The sequence below is a fragment of the Myxocyprinus asiaticus genome, chromosome 34 (genome assembly GCF_019703515.2).
Source record: "Myxocyprinus asiaticus isolate MX2 ecotype Aquarium Trade chromosome 34, UBuf_Myxa_2, whole genome shotgun sequence".
In the NCBI taxonomy this organism is placed as follows: domain Eukaryota; kingdom Metazoa; phylum Chordata; class Actinopteri; order Cypriniformes; family Catostomidae; genus Myxocyprinus; species Myxocyprinus asiaticus.
This window is the reverse complement of record NC_059377.1, coordinates 12,086,767-12,113,837: the sequence shown is the minus strand read 5'-3', so window position 1 is coordinate 12,113,837 and position 27,071 is coordinate 12,086,767. Positions and strand designations below refer to the sequence as shown.

Genomic DNA, 27,071 nt, shown 5'->3' with positions numbered 1-27,071 from the left:
AAATGCTTGAACCTGATGTTACTAATCTGTTTTCCATATTTCCAAATGCAGTAAAATCTTTAATCAGTTTAAGATCCCTGTACTTCAAGTTACAGTCTGTAATCTGGGCTCACTATCGTTATCATGTGAATAATCTCTCTTTGAAGTACATTACCATGAAATTTTATGGTTGGGCCATTGAGAAGAGCAAGTATCCCTCCTGTTTAAGGCAGTCTGTCAGTCTATGCCAGTCTGGATCTAGTTTCTCCAGGTTTAGCCGCCCTTACTGCACCCATCCTTACACTTAACCAAATTCTCAGGCTTAAAATAGCCCGAGTCCAGTGGTTCAAGCTAGCTGGGACTCCCAGGCTCTAGCCAATGGCTTTTGAGTCCATAGAAAAAGAGTTCTGCCCCTACAATAGGAGAGTGTGTTTGGGCAGGCTGCTCCTGAGTGGCTGGAGTAGATGATTGGCAGGTAGTCTCCAGTGATGTCACAATCGTGGAGGGGGCGTGCTTTTGCTGGGGTGTGGTTGGCGTGGAGACCAGGCTTTGTCCTCTCAGTCACTGTCAGAACCTACGGCAGATGAGCCTTTCCGTTTCCTCTTGGGGGCTTTGGGTTTGGAGTCCTCTTCCTCCTGGAAATAAAATGATGATAATATGGGAGTTAGTCTAAAATCCTTTTTGAGGATGTGTTAATGGAAATATTATGCTGTGGTTGTGTATTTACCGAGGCAGTACTAGAGGCGCTCTCATCGTCATTGCAGACCTGTGGAGCTGCACCCTTGCGGGATCGCGGTGAGGACGCTGGGGCTTTGCGGCGAGATTTAGATGGCTTGGAGGAGGAATCCTCATATTCCTCAGCCAGTGAGAAAAGATCACTGAACCTGCCAGGACGTAGTAGCAGAGTTAGTCACATAAGAACAGGCAGAAATCAGTCTCTCCAAAATCACATTTCACTTTTTCATTTTGCATTTTAGAATATGATTCAAATCTTTTCTGAAATTACCTAGTGGTTGTTAGGTGTTACTTACAGGCCTAATTTAAAAGAGCCCACCCTGAAATCTCTATGGCATTCTGGTCACTAGTATTTCTATGGAAATCTATGGTATTTTTCACCCATTTTATCATTCGCCATGTGAAAATCACTTATACATGTAATAGCACAATAGAAACAAGCAGCACAATTTGAGGATTTATTCCGTTTCGTAGTGCTTGACAAGTTATCTGCAGAAGTTTCATACTTATGGTTAGGAGTTTGTTCCAATCCCGAAGTACTGTATAAGCAATTGTAACAGTGATGCTTGCCTTAAAGGAATAGTTCACCCAAAAATGAAAATTCTCTCATCATTCACTCACCGTTATGCCATCCCGGATGTATATGACTTTCTTTCTTCAGCAGAACACAAATGAAGATTTTTAGAAGAATATTTCAGCTCTGTAGGTCCAAACAATGCAAGTGAATGGGTGCTAATATATTGACGTTCCAAAAAGCACATAAAGGCAGCATAAAAGTAATCCATATGACTCTGGTGGTAAAAAAAAAAAAAAAAAGTCTTCAGAAGCGATATGATAGGTGTGAGTGAGAAACAGATAAATATTTAAGTACATTTTTGCTAGAAATTCTTCTCCCTGCCCAGTAGGGGTCGTATGCATGAAGAATGCGAATCACCAAAAACACAAGAATGTTTAAGTTAAAGTGGAGATTGAGCAGGGAGGAGAATATATAGCAAATATTGATCTGTTTCTCACCCACACCTACCAAATTGCATCTAAAGACATTTATTTAACCACTTTTATGCTGAACTATGTGATTTTTGGAGCTTCAAAATTTTGGCACCCATTCACTTGCAGTTTATGGACCAAAAGCTGAGAAATTCTTCTAAAAATCTTAATTTGTGTTCTGCTGAAGAAAGAAAGTCACACATCCGGGTGGCATAAGGGTTAGTAAATGATGAGAGAATTGTAATTTTTGGGTGAACTATTACTTTAATAAGGACCAATAAACATGTACCTCATTTTGTGGGCCTCATCACAGCTGGCCTGAACATGTTGCAGGGCCTGTAATATGGGCGTCTGGGAAAAGACTGACACAGAAACAAGAATACTTAAGGGATCAATGTGTAAATTAATAGTCACGTTTCCACTATCAGGCCAAATGAGGGCATGCTAGTGTGTGCCAGGCCCAGTTGCATTCCCACTGTCACTTCCGGGGCTTCATCGTGCCTCCTTGGGGACAACGGCCATGCACACTGGCCCACCGATTACCCCTGGGCCAAAGAAGGCCAACTGGGGATTAGGGCTGGGTGATAGAACGATGTAATCGGATATTGACGATGTCTTACAAATCTCCCAATGCTGATTTTGACACTCATTGACAGACGATGATCGACACTATCAGTAATTGGCAAAAAATGGATCTGGGAAGTCGGCAGATATATTAAACAGTAGCCCAGGGTGAGAGATTTGTACCCGCCATCCGCCCATTGCGACGAGTATGAATCCAGCTCCTTATTCGCAAGCTCTTTGTCCAAATGCAGGTATTTCATAAGCGGGTAAGTTTGCTCATCTACCCGCAACAGTGGTAAGCGACCTGTAAGACGTCTGAGTGACACATGACAATAAATGCTGTTAAACACAAAGACACCTGCTTGAAGAAACACACTTTATTATATTTTTAAGAACAGACAAAAGGTGTCAATGCCAGTGTCCGATGCGGTGTTTGTTTAAAGGCGTGCAGTGGGAGCGTCTCGTGGAACACGCGCATGTAAAGAGTTATCACTCTGTTTCAGTCATCTGAAAACTGTTTGCAAGAATAGTGTCAAGTATTAGAATGCTTCAAATGACCCAAGACCATCTCAGGATGTGCTTGAAGTTTAGTTCGCTTTATTTTCATGGATCAGTTTGTGCTTAACATGCATTGTGAACGCAACTGCAGGTTCCCTCAAGTATATCTTTGTATTAAAGGAAGTTCTTTTTAACATGGTGTTTAAAATGTGCCGGTCATGTGCAAGACGCTGAAGAAAAAGCAAGACGAGGTGCAAATATCAAAGACATTCGTCCAGCATGTGTTTACATAGGAAAACAGAACAGATGTGTGCAAAAACATGTTCGGTGTGAACGGCCCCTAACTCATCTGAGTGAGTGAGAGCACGTGCGCAAAACAAGTTCGGTAAGCCCAAACCCGAAGTCCTACTTGAAAAACTGACCTGAACCCGTCGGGTTTTCGGGTCCCGTTGGGCCCAGGTCGGGTTGCAGACCTCAAGCATGATGGCAAATGGGCCGTTGGAGACTGTAAATGTTTAGATTTGGAAAGGTGGTTATATAATATTTTTTGATCACTTTGTTATTTTAATTGCTTTTTTAGTTTCGTTTAAAGTGCAATGTGAATTTAGAAATACCTTTTGTTTAAGTTTTTCATGTTTCATTAAATTAATTTAATTTTTAAAGCAAAACCAATAAAACAAAAATATTCAGTGACCCTCGGGAGGAGGGTTGACAATATAATCGGATCTCGCGATATTTTTTTAAGGCGATTATCGATAAAATTCTTATTTACATTTTGCCTAGCCCTACTGAGGATTGAGGTGGGGTCAATGTCAAAAACTGAGTTTTGCTGAGTCAGGTCAGAGGTTTCAGCACCAAGATACTCATTTCCCAATCCTTCATTTCTAGATTACCTCAACAAATCAAAGGAGTATTGAAATCGTCAGTACTGGCCAGTAGACAAAATCAGGACTCTTCTGAATATTTGGGCTAATGAAAATGTGCAACTTCAGATCGACTGTGTCTGCCAAAACGAAGTCGTGATTAAGTATATTGTCGCAGAACTTAACAAGTTGGGTATCCAGAGCACAACGTTGCAGGTTCAGGGAAAACAAAACAAAAAAAATGTGAACACAGTACAGGTTCATGTTCATTTCGGGGGCTAGCTAGTCTCCAGAGTCTGATACCTCAGCTTGTGAAATGGGCAGGGTGTGTGACCTTGGCACCAGGGCGGCATATTAAGGGCAGGTTTTAGGGCAATGCTGCAGAGCTATTGGCCCGATGTGGGAAGGCAGTTCGATTTTGGTCATGTGGCTCGAGGTCTGAGGCTATTGGCCCTGGCTGACCAGTTGATAGCCCTGGCCGATAGTGGAAAAGCGGCTAATATGTACAGTGAAACGGACACAAGTCTGGCAAGGTAAACAGTGATGCATCTCCCAAGGACTGTGAGAAGTCTGAGATTTACTGCAGGAGGAACTCACAGTTGTTCTTGGTGTTACTGAGATTGAGTCTCAAGCTGTCTAGTTGTTCCAGCATCTGCTCCAGGGTCAGCTGAGCCAGTTTACTGCTGGAACTCCTCAAACTGTGGAACACAACACAAACAACAGATCATTGCTCATGCGTACATTATATATATAGTATATACAAATTTTACTTTGTGGGGCAATGGTATTTATACACATAGTGAAATGAGGACAGAAAATGATAGAGAGATGAGAAGGGAATAAGACTGATGGCGTTGCAAGCCGGACTCAAACCCGTGTCGCTAACATGAGCACCAAGGCACAAGGCCAAGTGCTAGGTCACAAGTACAGTTTTTTTTTTTTTAATGTAAAATAAAGCCTCTTGGCTATTTAAAAAAAGGCACAATCTGTTCAACATGTCCCACCCCAAATTGATTTTTCAGTAGGAAATACATCAACAGACCAAAAGAAAAAAAAAAAACTAAGCTAGTTGAGGCTCTTCTCAGAAAAGTGTAATACATTAGACACAAAACATTGTTTCTATGGCAAGGCGCACAAACAAACAGAGGATTGGCTCAACCAATGGCACGAGTTTGGGGTAGGACTGCGTTGTTTGGGAATTTTTTTTTTTTCTAATTCCAGAAATCGCAAACGTAAAGAGCGTGTGGTGAGATAAATGTGTAGTTACCTCTGTCGTTTCCGGGGCATGTTGTTGTTCTTGATGAGCAGGGCTTTGATGTGTTCTCCCAGAAGGTCATCATGTTTAGCCGCCCAGTGCCGCAGGATGCTGGTGGTGAACTGGTCCTCTTGGTGATAAGGTCGGCTCAGAACCATCTTCACCATCTCTTCACTGGGCCTTCAGCACAACACAGCAAGACAGTCAGTAACTAATCCAAACAGAGAACAAAGTAATACCCATCTGTCACGAGACTTACTTTTCTCTGCGCAACTGCAGCAGCAAGCAGGATAGAGCCTCTGGATGCTCTGTGAGCAGAGAGACAAGAGGATTACAGGAAATGTTAGAAGGATTGAGTATGTGACTGGGTAGATAGTGAGTATACTCAAAAAAAAGATTTTACTACAAATTACTACTCTGACTTTACTGATTACTTCATCGAAAAAGTAAACATTACTGATTACTTTTGTTCGAAAAGGTAATCACATTACTGATTACTTCCAAGTTATTTTCTAAAACACTTTTCACAGAAAAGCTTTTGTTTTTCCACTCAACGAATCAAAAATAATGTCTATATTTTCTCATTGATCATTACCTTGTTTGGGGATGCATGCACTACAGCCAAAATAACACAAACAGATTTTAATTTAAATTTATTTCATGTTTTATTCTACATATAGAATATTATTTTAGAAATATGTGTAACCCAAGTGAAGTAATTAAAAGTAATTAACTTCAGTAACTGTAATCTGATTACAAGAATTTGCAATGTAATGCGCTAAACTGTTTGTACTAAAAAAGTCATTAGATTACAGTAATCCATTACTTTGTAATTAGATTACACCCAACACTGGTATGCTTATGGAGGATGATGCTCACCCTTGTATTTGAGGTGCTGTAAAATGGGGATGATCGTCTCCAGAGGGATACTGTGTGCCAGGAAGAGCTGCCACGTGCTGTACTGCTCAAATGTCTCCCAGTCTAGAGACTGAACTATAACACACACACACACCCAGCACAATATTACATTTTACAAAGTTAAAGATGAAATTACCGTGAAATTACACTGCGGGCAATCTTTTGAGCAGCAGATTTCAATAATGGATGTGGGCAGTGCTGCACTTTTAATAATCTTCTAACAATGTTTGTTAATATTAATAAAAGTTATTGGTAACACTTAACAATAAAGTTCCATTCGTTAACATTAGTTAATGCATTAAGTATCATGAACTAACAAAGAACAATATACTTTATTTACAGCATTTATTAATCTTTGTTAATGGTAGTTAAATTATTGTGTTCATTGTTAGTTCATGTTAGTTCATAGTGCATTAACTAATGTTAACGAATGGAACTCTATTGTTAAGTGTTACCAATAACTTTTATTAATATTAACATTAACCGTAATTAATAAATGCTGTAAAGTATTCTTCATTGTTAGTTCATGTTAACTAATGGAACCTTTTTTGGACAGTGTTACAAAAGTTATTATTATTATTGGATATCTATGGTTTATGGTGAAGAAATATATGTACATTCCTTCTGAACTATCGACAAAAAAGTTTGAACTTAGTTTAATATGTTGGTATGATTATGTCTGACATGTAACATGTTGATGGACACACATCCTCACATGTTTAACAGTCTGAGAAATATGCATCTTTAATGCTAAAATCAGGGGTTCTCAAACAGAGAGGCTCTACATGAAATGAATAAGAATTTGAACTTGAATAAAGAACAATGAACTGTTAGAAAAGAATAATCAATAAAAGTGAATAATTATTTTGTATACACTTAATTATACGCTTCTAGAATGCAGTCAATTTTTGCCTATCAGTGTGAAGGATGAGCTTGCATTGTTCTGTAAAGCAGCTCATGCCACGGTTCAATATTGGTCAAGGACAGTCTGAGATCGTCTTTGACTTGTGCACGATTGCGGTATTTATTCTGCAGCACCGTCGACATAGAAAACCCTGCTTCGAACAAATATGTGGAGGTGAAAGGCAGAAGCAATTTTATAGCTGTGTCACACAGCTGAGGATACTCGACTATTAATGACACCCAAACGAGTAGAGGGAGCAAGTGTCAAATAGATGTTTTAACCTGCTGTCACTCACTAATTCGACAAGTTCTTTCTTTTCCAAAGTAAGATCTTTAGATGTGCAAATCAATGGATCTCGAACCCACAAAAAGAAATTGTAGTCCTCCTAGAAACATTGGACTAAGAGTGTGAAATTAACATTAACAACTAACAGTAGCCTAGTTTCCATCCACTTTTCACGTGCTTTTGTTATCGACAAAGTGAAAAATGCGTTACACAAATTTTGCGAAATTTACCGTCTTCTGCCTGTTTCCATTCAAATGGACTTTTATCGATAAATATGGTGTGCGTGATGACGTCATGCCTAAAAACACTTTGTCGCATAAGCTTTGGTTTATCGCAAAAGAAATCTACCCTGAGCCGTTTCCATACAGAAATGTGTGTATATCGCTAATTATGTACCTTTTGCATCCCAGATGTCCCTAATTTTTTTCCTCAAGTTTTGGTAAAATGGGGAAGAGTATTGAGACATTTCATTGAAATTAGCCAGCTTACTGTCATTTTAATTTCACAAATAAATGCAATCAGAAGACTGAATTGCAATCAAAATGGAGCAGTTGCCCTTCTGATAGGACTGTAATATTGGTCCTGATGCTGCGCTAATCGCAGGCTGCCACTGGTTTCAACCCGAAAGCGAATCGTCATGGCCCTGTTCAAGCTGGCAACCTGCACCAAGTAGTGGGGGAAACTTTCGGACTTAGTATAAGGACCATCCAACCATGTGTATATGCTGTGTGCATAACTATTAAAGAAAAACTGATGCGGTGTAATATCAGGGTTTACATATGATACATTCCTGATATTCAATAGGAACAATAGTTTTGAACAATCATCTAATCTAAAGCATTGCCATCACAGCTGCATAATGTCCTGCATATTTGTCCAGCAACTTTTAACGACCAACTGAACTTGATTATCATCTAAAATTAATTTTAGTGTCATAATGCAATTTACATTTTCTGAAGAAGCTCAGCAAATGTGATCCGAGGTAAAAAGGGTTAGATTTCAAATATTTAAACATTTTAAGATGTTCAAAAGCTCGTTTTCTGAAGGTGAACTGAGCATTGGACAAATAGTTCTGATAGTTTATAGTCTTGAAAAAAGTGTAGAACATTCTGAGAATATAATTCAGCCGACTTTAATGCTTTTTTCGTTTGGTAATTTTTGTATTTCTTTTTTATTTAATGCTTTTTTCATTTGGTAATTTATTTAATACAGGGAATTTTGCCAGCATTTTTTCAGAAGTAACTAAACAATAATTTTATAGAATTAGGCTATATGTTAGTGTTCCAAAAAAGCACACTGATGTTTTTCCTCCTAGTATTGTAATTATTTTTAATTTAAAACATCTTTGTGGACATAAATATGTTTTTTGTATTGTGGGCTAATTCCGTGACTGCTGTCTATTATTTTGAATGGTGTGGAAAAGCAACTTTAATAAATAAACGGATGTCTACCATGATTAAATTAATCGCAAAGAGTGGCCATTCATTTGTTCTCTGTGCACTTGTCGATGTGCATGATACAAGATATGTGTTGGCACTCCTGGAAGTGTCATGTTTGCAGCATCAGGTTTATATGCTGTTAAGATCAATCCATAATAACGTAGAATAAATTGGCTTTCAAGGAAGTATACCTTGTGATCATGATTAACACAGGCTAACGATTGGGGTAAACTCTGTCAAGTGACACTAAATGTTTGCGTTAATGCCAATTTTCTCAAAAAGAAAAAAAAAAAAAAAAAGTGTTTCCAAACCAGTTTTTCGTGACATTTGAAGTAGCGACATAAGAGTTTATGCGTTAGAGTTAAACGGAAAAATATTATGTCTACATTTGTGAAATTTTAGCATTTCCATCAGCTTTATTTTGATGCGCTAAAACTTTTTTTGCAAAAAATCATTGGATGGAAACGTAGTTAGTGTGAAGATGCCTGTAACATAAGAAACCGGCCTTAAACTTACTGAGAATGTTAAGGACTGAGTCCTTGCGGAACATCACCAGATTACCCATCATCACATGACACATCAGCTCCTGAAGCTGTGATGAGAAGAGAGACAGAAAACAAGAGGTGAACGGAGATTGGAATAACAAGTCTAGCACTGTGAATCTGAACATGATCAACAATAAAGGTGTTTATTTCATACCTGTGCAGAATCAATGACAGCCACGATCATGTTCAGAAGTTCTCCACTGCGCAGGGTCTCATCTGGAAACTGTATGAGAGCAATTGAAAGTGTTGCCGATCAATGTTGGTATAATGACCAAAACAAGGGTGTAAAGGGAATCTGTTGCAGGCAAAAGGTATTTGGAGTGATGTAACCATTGGTTACCTCTGAGTAGATGGAAGGGGTGAGATAGCACAGTAGCCTCACATCATCCTCTTGACAGGCCTTCATGTCCATCATCAAGCATGTGTGCAGGTCACCCAGAGCTGTGGCCTGAGCAAACAACTCGTACAGACTCATCTTTCCTGCTGCTGCTTTGCTGCAGGGATGCAAAAGCAAAAATGCACAGTCAACTATGAAAACAGTAGCCTTGCACTGTGATACAGCCAACAAATGAGGAAAAACTCTTCTAAGTAACACTAATAGAGTGTCCTGTAATACAGTGGTTCTCAAACCTGTCCTAAAGGCCCGTCAACACTACACATTTTTGATGTCTCCTCAAACACACCTGATTCAACTCATCAGCTCGTTAGTGGAGATTCCAATACTTAAATTGGGTGTGTCAGAAAAGGGCGACATGCAAAATATGCAGTGCTGGTGGGCCTCCAGGACCGGTTTGAGAACCACTGCTATAATACAGCCACCATTTTCCAAGTAGGACGTGTTCCAGGATGGTCCTGGACCAACATTTCTGTCAAACATAGACCTATCCCAACCCCTAACCATAACCTATCCCTAAAATCAGAGGGGAAATGATATGATTATAAGAATGGTATACAAGCCCCAAACCCTAGCCCTAAGACAAACCCAACATTAAGCCTAAACTCTGATTTGTTGACAGAAATGTTGTTCCAGGACCAACAAGGATGTTGAACCAGGAAAAAGTGCTACTTGGCAAAATCCACAGGCAGATCACATGAGCTCCACTGTCTTCTTTAGGGGCCAAGCACCGAAGGTGCAGAGGCACCTATAGTGTTAGTTAGATCTCTTATTATTCTTCTGCCATTGAAGTCTATGACAGCCCATAGAACCGTACATAGGAAAGATATTAAATTTGGCACACTGATAGAGGACAGTCTGAAATGTGACTCACCCAAATTTGGGGTCTCTTACTTATACCTTCTAGCACCACCAACTGTTCAAATTTTCACACACGTTTCGCGTAGTTCAATAGGTTGCGTCATTTTAAGCTCTGCACACTAGATTTTCCACCATTTTTAATTTTCTGAAAAACTTTTTTCGAACTCCTCCTGGTCCGTAAGTCTGATTTGGACCAAATTTGTCATGTATCATCTAGGGACAAAAAGTTATCAAAAGCTTTTTGATAGACTAAACCTTGCAACATTTTAACGTATTGACACGAAAGGATCCGAGGCTGTATCCCGGCAACGCTTTGGCATATTGACATGAAACATTGTATGAGTCAATGTCATCACACCTTGACAGCACCATATATAAATTTTTTTGGGGGACAGCGCCACCTATTGGTCAAAAGTTATATTGTATTTGTTTTATACCACATTTCTTACAATCTTACTCAGTGATGTGGAATCATACTACCCTACATGCAGTTGGTGTAATTGACCCCGTAATTAGGGGCCAAGCACAGTCTAGTGGTCAAAAGCTATATAAAAAAAAAATGGTTATACCTACAAATAACCTTCAAACAGCTTGATTTAAAATTATGATTTTGGTCTAGTTTAATTATTTGGCTATGCTTAGCTGCTACTCTGCTGTTTAAGTGCTTGGCCCTGGTTATTGCTTCTTGTAGCTATATTTCCTGTTGTTGCTCAATTGCATTTAGTTGAACTTTTTGCAATGTCACGAACGGCCTTTATCACGTTTCCTCAAATAGACATCTCTCTATCAATAATGAATGATATCCTGTAGCTTTGTCACAGCAAACTGCTGTCAGCGTAAATGCCCCATAACACAGAGAGCTCTTATTTGGACTAAACTCTAAATGTCTGGCCCCAACCTGGCTTTGAGGTAGTAGAGCAGATGGTAACCAATTTTTGGCTGTTTCTGGTAGAGTTCAGCGAGCAGGTCCAGCAGAACAGAAAAGCCACTGTTATCCTCCTGCATCTGACACAAGTTCCTGAAGATGAGACACACCGGCTTACAGACTGACTCCTCCAGTGACCTGCACACACACAGACAGTGAGATGGTTAAACAGGCTGTTTAAATACAAGTCAGCAACATCATTTGAGTAAAATAAACATCCAGATAAATGTATTTATTTGCAGTTTAGTCTTTATTGATGATAATAATAATGAAATGACAGATGGAGAGCAGTAGCAGGTCTGTTTTTGATTACTACATAACTGTCTGATTTATTATATTACAGATTTAACATTTTAGATTTTTTTCCTTAATATTATAAATATTATTTTCCATGTCATTCTACCCTGTGCGGTATTTTTTTTTCAAGGCCATAAAGGCAAAGAACATGACGCAGGCCAGATTCAACCCCACATCTCCCAGATAACCACCACTGCTCAATATGTCTGGAGCATGTGTGCTAACCAGTGCTGGGTAAGTTACTCAAATTACTTTTCTAAAATTATAATCAGATTACTTTAAAGATTACTTTTTATAAAGTAATAAAATTACTACTTTCAAATGACCTTCCAAAATACTTCACATAAAAGCTGCTGTCTGGGACGCATTCAGTATGCATTAGCATTTCACACCTTAAATGCAATGTGGTCACATGCGTTTTTGACTACCTCCTTATGTGGTTTCAGTGATCCGATCACAAATCATTTTGGCCCCAGTTTCTACTTGTATTTAGCACAGACCACTTGAGATCAGATCACCAAAAAAGCATCTTAATACCAGGTGGAAACATGGTCACAGAGTCAGACAGACACATTCTTACTCTTCTGTGATCTCCTCAGGCAACACATCTCCTCTGAAGTGACTCTTAAACAGCTCAGCCAGACAGGAAGCTAGAGTGGACATCTGCTCCGAATCAAAATCCTCCTGAAAGAGAACACACGACCAAAACTTGTATCATCAGCCATTTCTAAAAGCTCATCCTGCATGCTTTACCCAGAGCAAAGCTCACCTCTAAAATAAGATCCACGATTTCCTGCATGACCTCACATTGCGCCTCTGTGTCACTGATAGAGAGAGAGCAGAAAATGTGAGAATGTATCCTAATATAGTTTTAATACAGGTTTATTAATCATGTGCATCCGGACACACCTCCCTTTCTGCAGCTGCAGGACCCTCTCTTTTAGCGCTTCATCTAATTGGTCTACAAAAGGTGTAATGTCAGCGGGTTCATCAATGTAGGTCTCCTTGAGCTGGTGGAACCTAAATTCACGTTTTTTACCTTGGGATAAACAGGCAAAAGCAAGAGTTTATTTCATGATGGCAGTGACATTAACTGGAAACACAACTGGGTCAAGGGGATTATTTGAAGTCGAGCCACTGATCTAGATTCTTTTATGACTTTGAATAAATGAGTAGTGTACATGAGGACTTTACAATACAAGTTCCACTTAAACTGGAAATATGTTGTAAAACTGAGCCTTTCGTCTTTAATTGGTCGATCTCAAATAGATGTTGTGGTCAATTACCACTAAAATGGATTTTCGAATTCTCTCAATCTGTAAGAAACAAAGGAAAATTGTGTTTCCAGTAATGCACTTAGAATGGAAGTCTATTGGGCAAGGTATTCTGCAGGGTTTAAGAGATGAAATGTGAAACTTCAATACTTCATTACAAAAATGTTTGTTATTTGAGCTGTAAAGTTGTCTAAAGAATTCTTTTAGCTGTGGGATGGACCAGTGTTTCCCCTACATGCATTCAGCACACCACCGCTGCAGAATTGAGCACCGCTGCTGTAATGTCACATTAATATTTATTGTGCAATGTAATGCTTGTTAGCCCCAGTCAGTTGCACGCTTTCCACACTGCGCACAGTAGTGATGTTTCTTTTGTAAATTAATCAGTCTTTTTGTACAAATCTTTTAAGCAGACTAATTGTTCTCGTTCACCTCCATTCACTGACTCCTATTTCTTGTTCACTGAAGTCTCTCCCTTTTGAAGCCAGTGAGCTTGTTTGGTGCTTTTCATGCCTTTAAAGACTGACTTTAGCATGAGCCAATAGCATTTGAGTGTGGAGCTGGGAAGGAGCATACCACTGGTTTGACCCACTGAGGATCACAATCTACTGACCGACTGAAGGAGAGGAGGAGGTATGCCGTTCATTTACTTCGGTAATCTCAAACAACAAGGAGAGAAAGTGGCTGGATAAATTAGGAGTAAAAGTGACTGATGACATTACAATGAAAAATCCCTTATAATTAGAGCTGTCAGAATTAACACATTAACGTATTCGATTAATTTAAAAGTTTAATGCACTCATTTTTCTTAATCGCAATTAACGCATTTATCGTTAATACAGCATAAACACTGGTGGGAAGGGCGGAACCTTTATAATGTGTCCCGCCTGGAGTCATTACACTGATGCACACACCACAGCACCAGAGCCCCTCTACAAAGGAGAGCCTCAAGCTTAGCATACGCGGCGGTCCCATAGCGTTCTATGGGCAGAACTGTCTTAACACGCTAAAGTTTAATGTTACGCTCTCTCCAATGATAAGAGTTGCGGAGGTTATCTCATTAAATAAAAGAATATCTGACAGCGCTTCCCAGTCAGTGATTAAATAATGGAGAAAGGATCTCTTAGCACTATTTAATTTACAAAACAAGCCCAGGTGGGACTTGTGATAAAAATCAAGTATTTTTCAGCCTATGTAAGGCGCATGATGAGTTCAAAGCACCGCTCTCTGGACTCACCATGTTACCGCCCTGACATGAATCATGAATGCAGCTTCACGACTGCTGTAACAAAGCAGTCTACTGGCAGGTTAATATTGTGGAGGATGAGAGTTTAAGGGATTTAATGCCCGTTGCAGTGAATATGCAACCTATGTGGGGACTAGTTTTCAATGAGTCAAACTCCCACTTAGACTTTGGAAAACGTTTGATGTTACTTGTATAGGTGATATTTTAGTGCATTTCTATGTTTATATTGTGGAAGGCTTTGTTTGGAAAATGTTAATTAAGCATTATATTGCTACATATTGTTTTGTTTTCTTAATAAGATGGAAATAAATACATTTTGACAAAAAAATAAAAAAATAAAAAGAATTATATATAGTGTCAAATTTCAGCACTTTCAAAATCTGTGATTAACTGCGATTAATCACATAATTTTTTTTGTTGATCGCGATTAAAAGTTTTAATTGACTGACAGCACTACTTATAATTAATTTTAGGCTAATATTGTTTTCCTTTTTAACCCTAACCCTAACCCTAAACCTAACCCATGCATTGCAGTTCACAAAATTTCTCCAAGTAGATTTGTTGACATGCAAATTTCAATAAAGTATAATTAGACTTGTTTCGGTTGCTAACAACTCAGTGCTTTATCAATGGTTAAATTACTCACTCAAAACACATAAAAGACGTTCATTTGTTGTCACCTACTGGTTAAGATGTGATTTAAGTGTCACAGAACAAATCAGCGAATAGATCTGAATGACAGACAGAGAAACATCATCGAAAATGAATTCACTCCACTAAATAAATGTGACATTTATTGTAGAAATATGTTTTTGTGGTGTTTAATATAACTTTAAACTATAGAAGTAGTGAAATGACTGATCCATGTTCTATATTTCTTTGTTAATAAATGGAGAATAAAATGGAATGATTAGGACAGATGAAACATATTACCAATAAATAAACATTTAACACAATTACAATGGTTTGTCTGTATTCTTCAAGCAATTTTGGTTATTTATATAACTTTATAAATGCTTATTATAGAAAAAAATATTCTGAATTAATATCAGCAGGCTTGCTTCAATGATGTAAAAACATCATCTATTCAACAGAGTGGAATACATTTTATAGTGTCATTGGGGGCTGAGCCCCCCCTAAGATTGAAATCCTAGAATCGCCACTGGTTTATATAATCTATTTGTATTTATGTTTAAAAAACATAGTGCAAGTAATTTTCTGGGTTGAGGCATTTCACTATTTGACAGTTATTACTAGAGCTATCTGGTCTTCCCTTCAAGTGTCAAAAACTCCCAATAAATAAACACACATGACAAGGCGAACATGAATAACCCTTCTATAATGATTCTACGGTTGTTTTGAGCTGTTAACCAACAAGCGTAAATAGGGGCATTGCTGAAAAAATTCCAAGGGGAAACACTGGATGAACTTATTTTTATGACATAATTCCTTTGGGTGTAGTTTGCTTCATGTAAACAATGCTTTGTGTCTGTAACATTTCTTTCTGGTATCCTTGTACATATAATGTGGAAGTTAAAAGGTTTATCAGCTTTACATGATCTTGACAGTAGTTTTAGGCAGACAAGGTTAGTGAGTGATTTTCGTCACACTAATCTCATGGCGATACTTTTGAAATGGTTTCCGTTGCAAGTGCTTTACTGTAAATGCAATTTTTGATTGTTTTTACGAGTCAAAATTATTTTCTGTGGTAAAAACACTTGTGCTAAAAGTGCATCTTACCCTTGTTGTTCAACTCCTCCTCATCATCACTAAAGGTAGCATCTGTGTTGTCATAGCAACCGTCTTCTTTCTCCAGCACATGATTGTCCATGTCCAAGGGAGCAGATTCCTCCATTTTTACTACATGAGTAGAGTAAAAGTCTCCAGAATTAAAACATGTGAACCATCTGGTGTTTCTCCAGATTTTAAACAATTGTCAGCATTTCTTCAGCACTTTTAGCATTGGCCTTTTATTTTAAAGACATCTTGTAATGTCACATTTCAACATGTGACGAGCACAGTGGGTGGAGCTCTGACCTTCTGTGGGCAGGGACGGGGAACTGCAGAACTCTGGGAAGCGTTCCCTCAGCATGGACCGCAACTCACGGTCCAGTTTAGGGTTGTCAAACAGTGGTGCCAGGTGACTGAGAGAGGTAGAGATGTAGGGAATTATTATGTGATCAAATCGGACATATAATGTCAACAGGTTTCTGTGAGGGTTAGTTTAGTGCAAATATTAGCGTAGTATTAGAATCAATCCGTCAATAAGAGGTTCTCACTAATATGGCCTAAAAGGTCTGTGTGTGTGTGAAACTCACGCCAGAACTCTCTTCTCCATGATGAAGTTGAGAGAGTTGAAGACGCCCTGCCGCACTTGACCCTCAAGAGGTGGGAAAAAGTTTGGGATGATCTGAAGTAAAACAGTAGGGAAAGAGTGTTCCCTTAGACAATTTTATAAACAATCAATTCTATAAATTCTAAATCATATTCAGTTCCATCCCTCATTCTAACTTGGATGAAATGAACAAGCTCATAGATATATGGTGGATACTGAGAGACAGTTTCTTACCCGACACATAAAGTCTAGTAGCGTGGCTGTAATAGCAGGATGAGGCTTCATGGAGTGATGCATCACCAAAATAGCTGGTTCTAAAAAGAGAGAGCAAGATCAAAGGGAAATCAAAAACAGCATCAGTGAGGATTGTGTGTGTCTGTTTATGAAGTCACGGCTGAAAGACACACAAATGGGCTCCTGTCTCTCTTACCGATGTTCATGATGCTGTCTTTCTCTGGGTTGAAGAAGAGCCAGTCGTAGAACAAGGCCAGTTTGGCATTAGATGCGGCAACATTAGACTGGGGAAACAGAGACAGAATTAAAGCTATTACACGGATATAAATTTTAATGTAAACAATTCTAGAAGTAGCTATTTTAGGAAACGTGAACCTCTTCCATGTCTTGTTCTCTTAAAAGAGAACAAATGCATTACTAATTCATGATCAGTCATTATTTCTAATCAATAACAATTACTACTATCTGTTTACCGTGCAGGTAGTCAGCAGCCAGCCAATAATCGCCCAGCGTGGTAGAATGTCAGAGCTCAGCACCTCATTGGATGGATGTACCACACCACATATATAACGGATGAGGTCACAGCGCAGTGACTGGCTCTCGGCTGTTGACAGATACTGCCTCTGAAACCAGTCCTGATAGCGCTTCTGCTGCCCAAATCGAACCTACAGCCAGGATGAGTCAATTTAGTATGATGTGTAACTGGAGTGATTGCGCATCTCGTTTACATGGGCCACAAACTACAATGTGGTTTCATGTCATGTAGTATTAAAGTGTGTGTGTTTACCCGCGAGGTCATGAACAGTAGTTTGGTCTCCATGTCAGGTGTGAGGCGACAGGCCAGAAATTTGCGTGAGGTTCTAGAGGTGAGGAGCTGTAGTATACCTGCAAAAAAATTTTTTTTTCACATACAGTCATTTGATTACTGAATTTTAAACCTGCACATTTATTTTCACCACTAGGTTCACTATTAATCTGTATTACTGTATGAATTCCCAGACACACACACATACACACACCTGTGAACTGTGGGCTGAGGGTCTGAGGATTGTGCAGCAGGTCTCTCCACAGTAAATCCATTTCTGGAATACGAGCCACATTCTGTAACAGCCTGACCAGATCCCTTCCCATAATAAAACACTCCATGAACTGTTAAAAACACATTAATATCAATAAGCAATTAAATACAAAATTTAATTGCATTCACAAAACATTCAATTTCCGGAAAGCAACATATTTCTGAGTGGAACTGAATATTCAGTGGGGTATAATGTAGGACAGACTTGATTTTATGGGGATTTGTTTGGATGCAACATGTTAGGTTAGTATTATTATATTCTTTATGTCACATCAGCATCAAAGGCTATTTTCATAGTAAGATCAATGTAGTTAAGAAATCAAAAACAATAAATAAATAAAATTCTTATAAGGCCACATTCAGAGTAATACATTTTTGTTTGAAAACATCTTTTTCTCTACGCGTTGGCCTTTCGACCACTCAGATATGGCGTTTTTGACAGCGAAAACAGAGCTTTTCGAAAACGCTCTCCCAAGTGGATACATTTTAAAACACTTACTTCGCGTTGTAGTGTGGAGAGGGGAAACGGAGATATCTGAAAACAATGACGTATTTGTTGTCATGTGACGCAGTTGATTCATTCAACCCAAAACAATAACAATGCCAGCCCATGTTGTGCCTGCTATTAACATTGATAGCGTTGCTAAAGATAAATGTTACTTTGTACAACCTTCACATTGCATTCCTTCAAAGGCAACAGGAAGTTCACTCGGAATTGCTGTCTGACAATAAAAACACATGGACAACTGCGTTTCAGACCGTACATGGAACTGCGATTTAAAGGGATAGTTCACCCAAAAAGGAAAATCCTCTCATCATTTACTCACCCTCATGCCATCCCAGAATGTATGACTTCTTCATCAGAACACATTTGAAGAAAAATAGAAAAATATCTTAGCTCAGTAGGTCCTTAAAATGCAAGTGGATGGTGATCTGACTTTTGAAGCTCCAGAAAGAACAGACAGTCAGCATAAACATCATCTATACGACTCCACTGGTTAAATTAATGTCTTCTAAAGTGAAATGATCGCTTTTGCTGTGAAAAAGATCAATATTTAAGTACTTTTTAACTATTAATCATTGCTTCTGGTCACCAGCAGTAAGTGCGTGTGACGTAATCAAGTTGGCATGTTTATGCGAAAACAGAAGCACGTGCGACACGCCCGGAAGAGTGGGGCTGTTTACAACTGAGTAGGAGGAACGCTGTACAGAAGCTTTGTTGGTTTTATCTGTTTGTTTACTCACAATGAGGTGTTTGTGTGCTAAACCTGGATGTTTCAACTGAGATAAATTTGTGAGATTAGATCCATAACATGACAACACGAATACGTCACACGAGACCGTGTGAACTCTGCCCTCTCGTGAATGCGCATAGGGCTGCTGACCGGAAGTGAAGATTGATAGTAAAAAGTACTTAAATATTTACCTTTTTAGCAGCCAAAGCAATCGTTTCACTTGAGAAAACATTAACTTAACCAGTGGAGTCGTATAGATGATGTTTATGCTGACTGTCTGTTCTTTCTGGAGCTTCAAAAGGTCAGATCACCATCCACTTGCATTTTAAGGACCTACTGAGATATTTTTTTATTTTTCTTTAAATGTGTTCTGATGAAGAAAGAAAGTCATAGACACCTGGGATGGCATGAGGGTGAGTAAATGATGAGAGAATTTTCATTTTTAACTATTCCTTTAAGAGTGTTTTCATACGTTTCAGTGTGGACGAGCAACTTTTGGAAAATGCTGGTGGGACTTGGAAACTCTCCAGCGCAAGCTGGAGAGCGTTTTGAAAATGAAAACGCTGTTTTCAGATGTATTCGGATTAATGTAGACGTAGCCTAAGATCATTTAATTTGATATTTGATAGAAATTCTAAAGTTCAAAAAATCTTTTTAAAACATCTATAAAGAACTTTGAATAAAACAGGTTGTGATATTATTGTTTAATATTATTTTTCCCCTCCCACGTGGCCTTAATTACATTAGCAGAAATAGTTATTACATTTCGACAAAAGACTATGAAAACTGACATCTTTTTTTTCTTTAGCATCACAAGCAATAATGAATTGCAGACAATGAAAGAGCAAATATGTACAATTGTGATTTCCTGATCTTAATTTACTCAACATAAAGTTGAACGGATGAGCACTGGCAGTCTAACAATTCCTGCTGGTTCAGCTGAAGTCACAAGTTGAGTCCTAAAAAGACTCTCGGGAACTGCTGATCCAGATACAGATATTAAAATCCCGCTTTAGTATTCTTTACTGAACACTTCAACATTTAGACACTTCACTCCACCCTGCTCCAAGGAGAGCATCCTTCAAGTTAGTGTATCGTGAGTCACTCTCAATGAAAAGCATATGTTAGGTGCTTGTAAATCCACAAAACAAAGAGAGAGCTATAGGCACATTCAACATGCTCCTGACACATTGAGCCTTGGTGCTCCAGTGGGACACGTGGGTTCGAATTCAACCAATGTCAAGTCCTGATCTGGTTCATTAGATTGTTCTCCTCTACTTCTGGGTCACTTACCCTCTCTCTGAGCAGGCCGATGCAGAAGTCCACCTCTCTCTGTCTGAGGGACAGCAGGCTGGGGATCCCATGGTCCACAATGAGCCTCAGATATGTGTATACAGACATGGCCACTAACATTCCACTCTTAACCACCCACTCTCTGTACATCAAAGAAATTTGAATGAAGCAGTATATTAACACAACGTAGAAAAAAACAGAACATGGAACAACAAATTTTCCATTACAATGTCAATATTCACAATGCTACTATTTTGAAGTTTTTCCCCATTATAAATCATATTAACAGCACAATTTGAGTGAAAATGTGATTTAAAAAACAATTAACATGAATTTCTTTGTATTTGATGTGTCCCCCTTATGCTTTATTGACAGCATGCACTCGAGCTGGCACAGACTTCACAAGTTTGAGCCAAACCTGGTGATCCATGTTCTGCAGCATGATTTAAAAATATTCCAAAGAGCACCTTGTATGTTCCAATGGAAGCAAGGAAATCTTATAATGGGCAATGTCACAAATTTTCTTATTTGATTATTGACCTAGTAATAGTAATATTTCTACTTAACCCTTCTTTGTTTTAGTTTATTTTAGTGTACATTTAAAAACAAATACATTTTTCCAAATCCATAAAACTATGTTTAAATTACATGGAATTATGGGAACTACAATGTGGACTTTTGAAGCCCACTGTATGTAGCTACGTCGCACAAGGCAAGAGATTGATGTCACATGGTGTTTGATTCAGAACTCCTCTCACCTCTGGTCCACTAAGATCTCCAACACGCTCTCAGCCAACCACAGGTTTTTATTGGAAATATCTCCTCCTGCAGATTGGCGTAGGTTAGACACATGGTACAGGGATATGCTGTAAATATGTGTTATGATTTGCATGTTTGTGTAAACGCACCAGCAATCTGTTTCATAAGTGTCATGAGGACTCCATCCGCACCAATGACTCCACTCTTCACCAGCTCTCTAACCAACCATACCAGCTGCCCAAACACACACACGACAAGATATCACTTATAAATATCACAAAAACAACTGATCCTTTCACTACCACCAGAGTAAAAGACAACAAACGGGAGCCCACCTGCGTGCGACACACGTCCTGCAGTTTAAGGAACTTCTCCATGAGGATCTGGTTGATTTTTATGAGCACAACATTCATGCCATCCCGATTCACCAGCGTCAAGTCCCTGTAGCACTGCAGGACAGAATGTTATGTAAATAGTGCAGGGTTTCCACACCTTTTGACCAGTGAATTTCCATGACTTTTCCACAACGTTCAGGTTACTGGATAAAGATTTTTTACAAATCATTTACTGAGACGGCTGGGCCAGATTTCCATTTATTCCAGTTACCAATCATTGGAATTTCATATCAACAATCACACTTGTTAGTGAAATAATGTCTGAGATTTGAATTTTTACTCAACATAAGGACTCAAAGGTCATTATGTAGCCATTGAAATATTGTGATTGCGGAGCAAAAAAATAAACATGTACAGTACTGTGCAAAAGTTTTTGGCAGTTGTGAAAAATGTTGTATGAGGAGGATGTTTTCAAAAATAATACCAAGAATCATTTGTATTTATCAATTAACTTCATACAAACTTAACATACACTTGTGCGCAGTTTTGCAAGGTTGTTGGCAGAAAGGTTGTTCCAAGCATCTTGGAGAATTTGCCACAGTTCTATGTATTTATGCTGTCTCAATAGATTCTGTCAGACTGACTCATGATGTTGAGCTCTGGGCTCTGTGAAGGCCATACCATCTGTTGCAGGACAACTTGTTCTAATTCTATTGTATTCTATTTGGAAAGGAAATCTAACATTTATATTTTCTATTGACACACTAAAGCAGAATATATAAAATAACCATCTTAAGACAAATGTTTTTGTGTAACATCTAATGTGCCTTAGATTTTTTTGTATATAGTCAAATATAGAAATGTATAGAACTGAGTTTTCCAGGCCTGGAAATCAAAATTTTAAAATTCCCTTATATTGCCAGGTATTCCTTGACTGTGGGACTGACAGTTTCAGAGAAGAGGAGCTTCTGAAAGTGTGTTTTGTTGCCGTACCCTCTGTGCCTGCGAGGTCTCTGTGAGCAGAAGTGTGAAGAGACCCAAACATGCCTCCTCATGCTGCTGTGGACCCTTACACACCTAGACACACAAAGTCATCAGATGTTTTCAAACATCAAGTTCCAAGTGAAGCCAATTTATTTCAATTAGTTCAATTTAAATTAAAAACCCCAGACTGGGCATAAAATATAGAAAAGTGAATACTGTATCTATAAATAGAAAAGAGAATATAAAAAGGTACATTTTTTAATGTACAAAGAAATAAATATGAGATTAGAGAGAAAAAGTGTGCAGTTGGATTTGAATAAAGTATACAGTGCAAGACAAATGTGATGAGTGCATTGTTTGCAGTTAAGATATACACACTGAATTCTTTTTGAAATGTTATTTTTTGGGATGTCCTGATATCATTTTTGTGAGAACAAGTGTGAATACAGATACTTTCTTTTCGGTATTCCCGATACCTGTTTTTTTGTTTCCATATCAACAGTTTATTGCAACTGCATCATCAAAATGGTGTCTGAATAAATGAATACAACTGAATCAAATGTTAATTTTGCCCCTTAATAAAAAGGTTTTCGAATGATGTGGGCAGGTGGGCTTCATTACATTTATCGATGATTGGGAAGGTTAATGTTTTTTAAATGAATTGTATTCCAAAATTCAACTACCTACTACAATCTCTCCCTGTAGGTGTCCCCCTCTCTTATTTTAAGCAATTTGATAGTATAGCGAAGTCCTTCATTTGGAATGGTAAGCATCATTGGAATGGAAGTTACATTGCAACAAGTTACATAGGCCGATTAACAAAGGTGGGCTAGGCCTACCCAAGATTTTGTTTTATTATATTATTGTGCGTTCGGTCTCGGACATTTAGCTCATTGGTCACTTCCACCTGAGAGAGCCCCTCCCTGGTTTGGAATTGAACAGGAAGTTCTTGCCCCTATTTTACTATTACAAAGCCTTTCTATTAAACTAATTGGAGAAGTTAAGTCGCACCCCATTATCTCGCATCTGCACGCGCTATGGACAAAAGTGTCCAGAGTGTTTAATTCAGACATTTATTTAAATGTTGCCTCAAGCATATGGCTAAACCCAAAGTTGCATATTGGTGAGTCCCCTTTCTGTTGGTCAGAGTGGATTGAGAGTGGTGTTAATACACTTGGTGACACATATGAGAGTGGTGGGTTGAAATCGTTTGAAAATTTGGTCCAACATTTCAGGATTCCTAGATCTCAGTTCTTCAGGTACTTACAGCTGCGCCACCTGCTTTGTACTATTTTTGGGAGTAGCATAGACCCCCCTAAAAGGGCAGATACTCTAGAAGTGGTGATTACTGCTTTTGGGAAAGGTCATGAGGCATCAGTGTATTACTCCCTGTTAATTCTGAGTCTGGGGGATGGATGTTCAACTTCTCTCAAGAGATTATGGGAGAGAGATTTAAATTTGGTATTGGAGGAGGGAGTGTGGGCTAAGATTCTAAAAAAACATCAAGTCTACATCTAGAGATTCGAGGGTGCATCTGATGCAATTAAAGATTTTGAATCGATTATATTGGACCCTCCTCTAGATTGTATAGACTTGGTCTTAAAGACACACCCACCTACTGGCGATGCCAATCAGAAGACGGGGACACAACCCATGTTTTTTGGGGATGTGTTAAAATACAGGAATTTTAGTTAAAGATTCAGGGATTTATGTGTGATTTGTTGGACACAAGGTTTTCATTTTGCCCCAGACTCTGCATTTTGGGTGATGGGGAAGTCATACATTTTGGGGACAGCCACTTGAGAGGTTGGGTCCTGGCCGGAGTTATGGTGGCCAGGCGAATAATACTCAGGGGGTGGAAGACGGCTGGGGCACCCTCGTTTCGGGAGTGGTGTGGGGAGATGAGCGAGGTTGCGGCATTTGAGGAGGCAATCTTCAGAAGGTTAGGAAAGTGGGATTTGTTTAATAGGAAGTGGGGTGGATATTTGGATTTTTTGGAGGGTTCTCGGGGAGGGGCAGTGGAGAGGGATTTTTGATTTTTTTCTAATTTTTTGTTATAATTGTAAGAGACCACTGTAATGCAAGTTTGTGTCGGGTGGGGGGGATGTTCGGAGGGAAGGGTTTAATTTATATATCTGATTCTGTATTTTATATTGTGTCTATTGGTTTTTTATGAATGGAATCAATAAAAATGTTAATAACAAAAAAATTGAATTAAATGAAAATAAAAATACATTTTCATGTATTATTTTTATTATTTCAAACTTCAACGTAAACGCCCACTGTTATGATTGGCTAACATCGTGCAGACCCTCAAAAACAGCCATATTTGAAACTCAATCAGAAGAGAATGAATAAGCTCCACAACATTATAAAACTAAATTTCAGGGTTTACACATAGCGCACATCCAACACATTGCATCCAAATATCTTAAACTGTTCACTCAAGCACAGCAGCACCACAAACTATTAAACTATCAAACATTTGAAATATTCAGAATGAAACGGTTTTCTCACGGTTTTTCAATCGGGTCCAAGTGTTTTTAACTGCCCCATCCTTCAATAAAATTTCCTTTGCAAAGCTTGAATCGTATTATGACCGATTCACAAACAATCCACACTGATATGAGCCGAAAAAAAAGAAAAAGAAAATGCACACACATAGTCCAAAGCATGGTGATATGACGCACACACATAAGCGCAAATTGCCGGAAACACGTAGAGACCCAATGTTATTTTTTTTTACCACAAAAGGCTGCTATTTAATTAAATAAATATGTAGTCTATATGTGCCTTGCGCTACAAAGTGAAGTAGCGCTTTGCTCACTGTCCTCTGCTACAAACAGAGCTTGTGATGCTCATGATGGTGTCTTCCACGTATGAGCCAAGGAGCTCTAAAAGGTATGAGCAGCCACCACTGGCACAACACCGGCTCCATATATTCACTTGTATGCATGCGGCACATGCAAACAAATATTTATCTCATTAAATTGCCACCTTTGCGGTTTAATAATCACACTAGGGCATAACATGATTGTAATTTTTTGCGCTGAATGTTTACTGAATGACATTTGTACATCAGATGGTACTATATCGGTTTTTGGTTTTGGAGCATTTTTACATGAGTGCGGTATCGGACCCGATTCCGATACCAGTACCGGGACATCCCTAGTTATTTTTTGCCTTTTTGTCACTTTAATTAAAACAGAGAGTGGAGAAATCACAGGAAATGGTGGAGAAAAGTGGGGGAATGGGATCAGGACATGTTGCAGGCCAGATTTGAACTACACTTCCCACATGAGCACCAAGGCTCAATTTGTCGGAGCTGATAGAGTGCACTGATAGAGGCCTACTATTAACCAATGTTTCCATGTAGGCACTATACCTTCTAGTGGAAGGATGACAATTAATTAAAGCGTAGCTTAAAAATGTCATAAAAGTCCTTATTATTGTGAATATAGTCACAGAATATAGCCATGACTATATTCAAAATATAGAACAGCCTCTCATATCTTATTGCTTAATTATGACATGTTGTTTTCTTTAATGTCATGCTTTTCAACTGTATGATGTGGGTAAATCTAAAATAATCTTGCATTTATAAGGTATAAAGGGTATTTTCTGGAACTCTACACTATGAATAATAAGACCATAAGAGGGATAAGGAGTAATTTCTGATATATATGAATCACATAAATGTGTAGATGAATGTTGTGTGTTATTGTGGATGTCTTAAAAGTGGACGTGACTGATAAACACTCACATGGGCAGTAAGGGCATCATTGGCTTCTCGCTCTGACAGACCATTGGTTATAGACGTGGTGATGCTTACACACCTCTCAAGGCGCTGAAATAAATACAAACACACACCAACTGATGAGCACATTACCAAATATTTCAAAGATCTGCAAAAATATGCAATGTCAAAAATACAAACTAATACTACAGCTAAAATGCTCATGCTTTCATACAGAAATTGTCTTTCACATTAAGGACACTGTTGCATAAATATTTAAAAGGTCTATGGGCAAATCTACATGGTCCCTGACATTATGGGATATCTTTTAGTGCATTCAATACATGCTGACATCATGTGTCAGATCTCCACTCAACATCTGTTTACACTGCAGCCACAACACATCCCTTAATGTTTCATTGATCACTATCAGCTTACATAAAGCAAAATCCTCATGTTTTCATGCATACATAGTCTGATTTCACATTAAGGACCCGGTTGCATCCCCATTCAATAACTTTAGCAGCACATCTACAGTGTCATTGACACAATCAGCTGTTTCTTATTGCATTTCTTACTGTCTGCATACTGTCACATACTGTCTGAATGTGTCAGATCTGTTTACACTGCTGCCACAACTCATTTCTCATTTAGATTGCAAAGATCATAATCAGCTTTCAATTTACTCTCATTGTCAACTTCTCCATTCTGTATGTCCTTTTGTAATTTCATGACATTTCACCTTGTTTTTCAGACACAAAGGGTGTTATGGAGGAGGCACAGACACATATGTGTTTAGGGTCGCTCCCTACCTCTTCTAGCTCATCTTTGGCGTCCAGACTGGTGGACACCAGAAGGCGACCCTGTGCTTTACCCTTCGCCGGCGAGGGCTCCATCTCCTCCCGCCTCGCTGCGCCTACACGGTCAGGTGCTCACGGGGGTTAAGGGCGCTGTTTGAAACCCTTCTCTTAGAGTTTATGTGGGTCTGTTGGACCTATGTACAAGTTAACCCTCTCTCCGCCTAGTCGTAGGCGCCTACTGAGTGTTTACTACTCTTATTTGCCCCCCGCGCACGAGCACTCCAGTGTTTTCCACTGTGTCCGAATGTAACAA

General features: G+C 38.7%; 1 protein-coding gene across 1 annotated transcript; it reads right to left on the bottom strand.

Moving 5' to 3' along the window:
• Positions 1 to 341: 341 nt before the first annotated feature.
• LOC127425578 (integrator complex subunit 3-like) lies at positions 342 to 27,071 on the bottom strand. The gene is made up of 29 exons (XM_051671712.1): positions 26,771 to 27,071; positions 25,986 to 26,069; positions 22,232 to 22,315; positions 21,239 to 21,352; positions 21,053 to 21,137; positions 20,903 to 20,969; positions 20,145 to 20,286; positions 17,558 to 17,687; positions 17,326 to 17,423; positions 17,012 to 17,203; positions 16,735 to 16,822; positions 16,539 to 16,618; positions 16,288 to 16,379; positions 16,007 to 16,113; positions 15,710 to 15,829; positions 12,359 to 12,488; positions 12,219 to 12,273; positions 12,030 to 12,133; positions 11,126 to 11,290; positions 9,313 to 9,466; positions 9,127 to 9,195; positions 8,944 to 9,019; positions 5,761 to 5,874; positions 5,141 to 5,189; positions 4,894 to 5,061; positions 4,224 to 4,324; positions 1,991 to 2,063; positions 707 to 863; positions 342 to 614 (listed from the first exon to the last, which is right to left on the bottom strand). Exons 1-29 carry the CDS (start codon positions 26,852 to 26,854, stop codon positions 537 to 539), a joined length of 3,060 nt encoding a protein of 1,019 aa, XP_051527672.1. The 5' UTR covers positions 26,855 to 27,071; the 3' UTR covers positions 342 to 536.

Coding starts and splice junctions, on each gene's coding strand:
- LOC127425578 (XM_051671712.1), bottom strand. CDS start 26,854: ATGGAGCCCTCGCCGGCGAAGGGTAAAGCACAGGGTCGCCTTCTGGTG. Junction 20,970..21,052: donor ACTTATGAAACAGATTGCTG/GTGCGTTTACAC, acceptor GCCAATCTGCAG/GAGGAGATATTTCCAATAAA. Junction 11,291..12,029: donor CCTGAGGAGATCACAGAAGA/GTAAGAATGTGT, acceptor GTGTGTGTGCAG/GTCACTGGAGGAGTCAGTCT.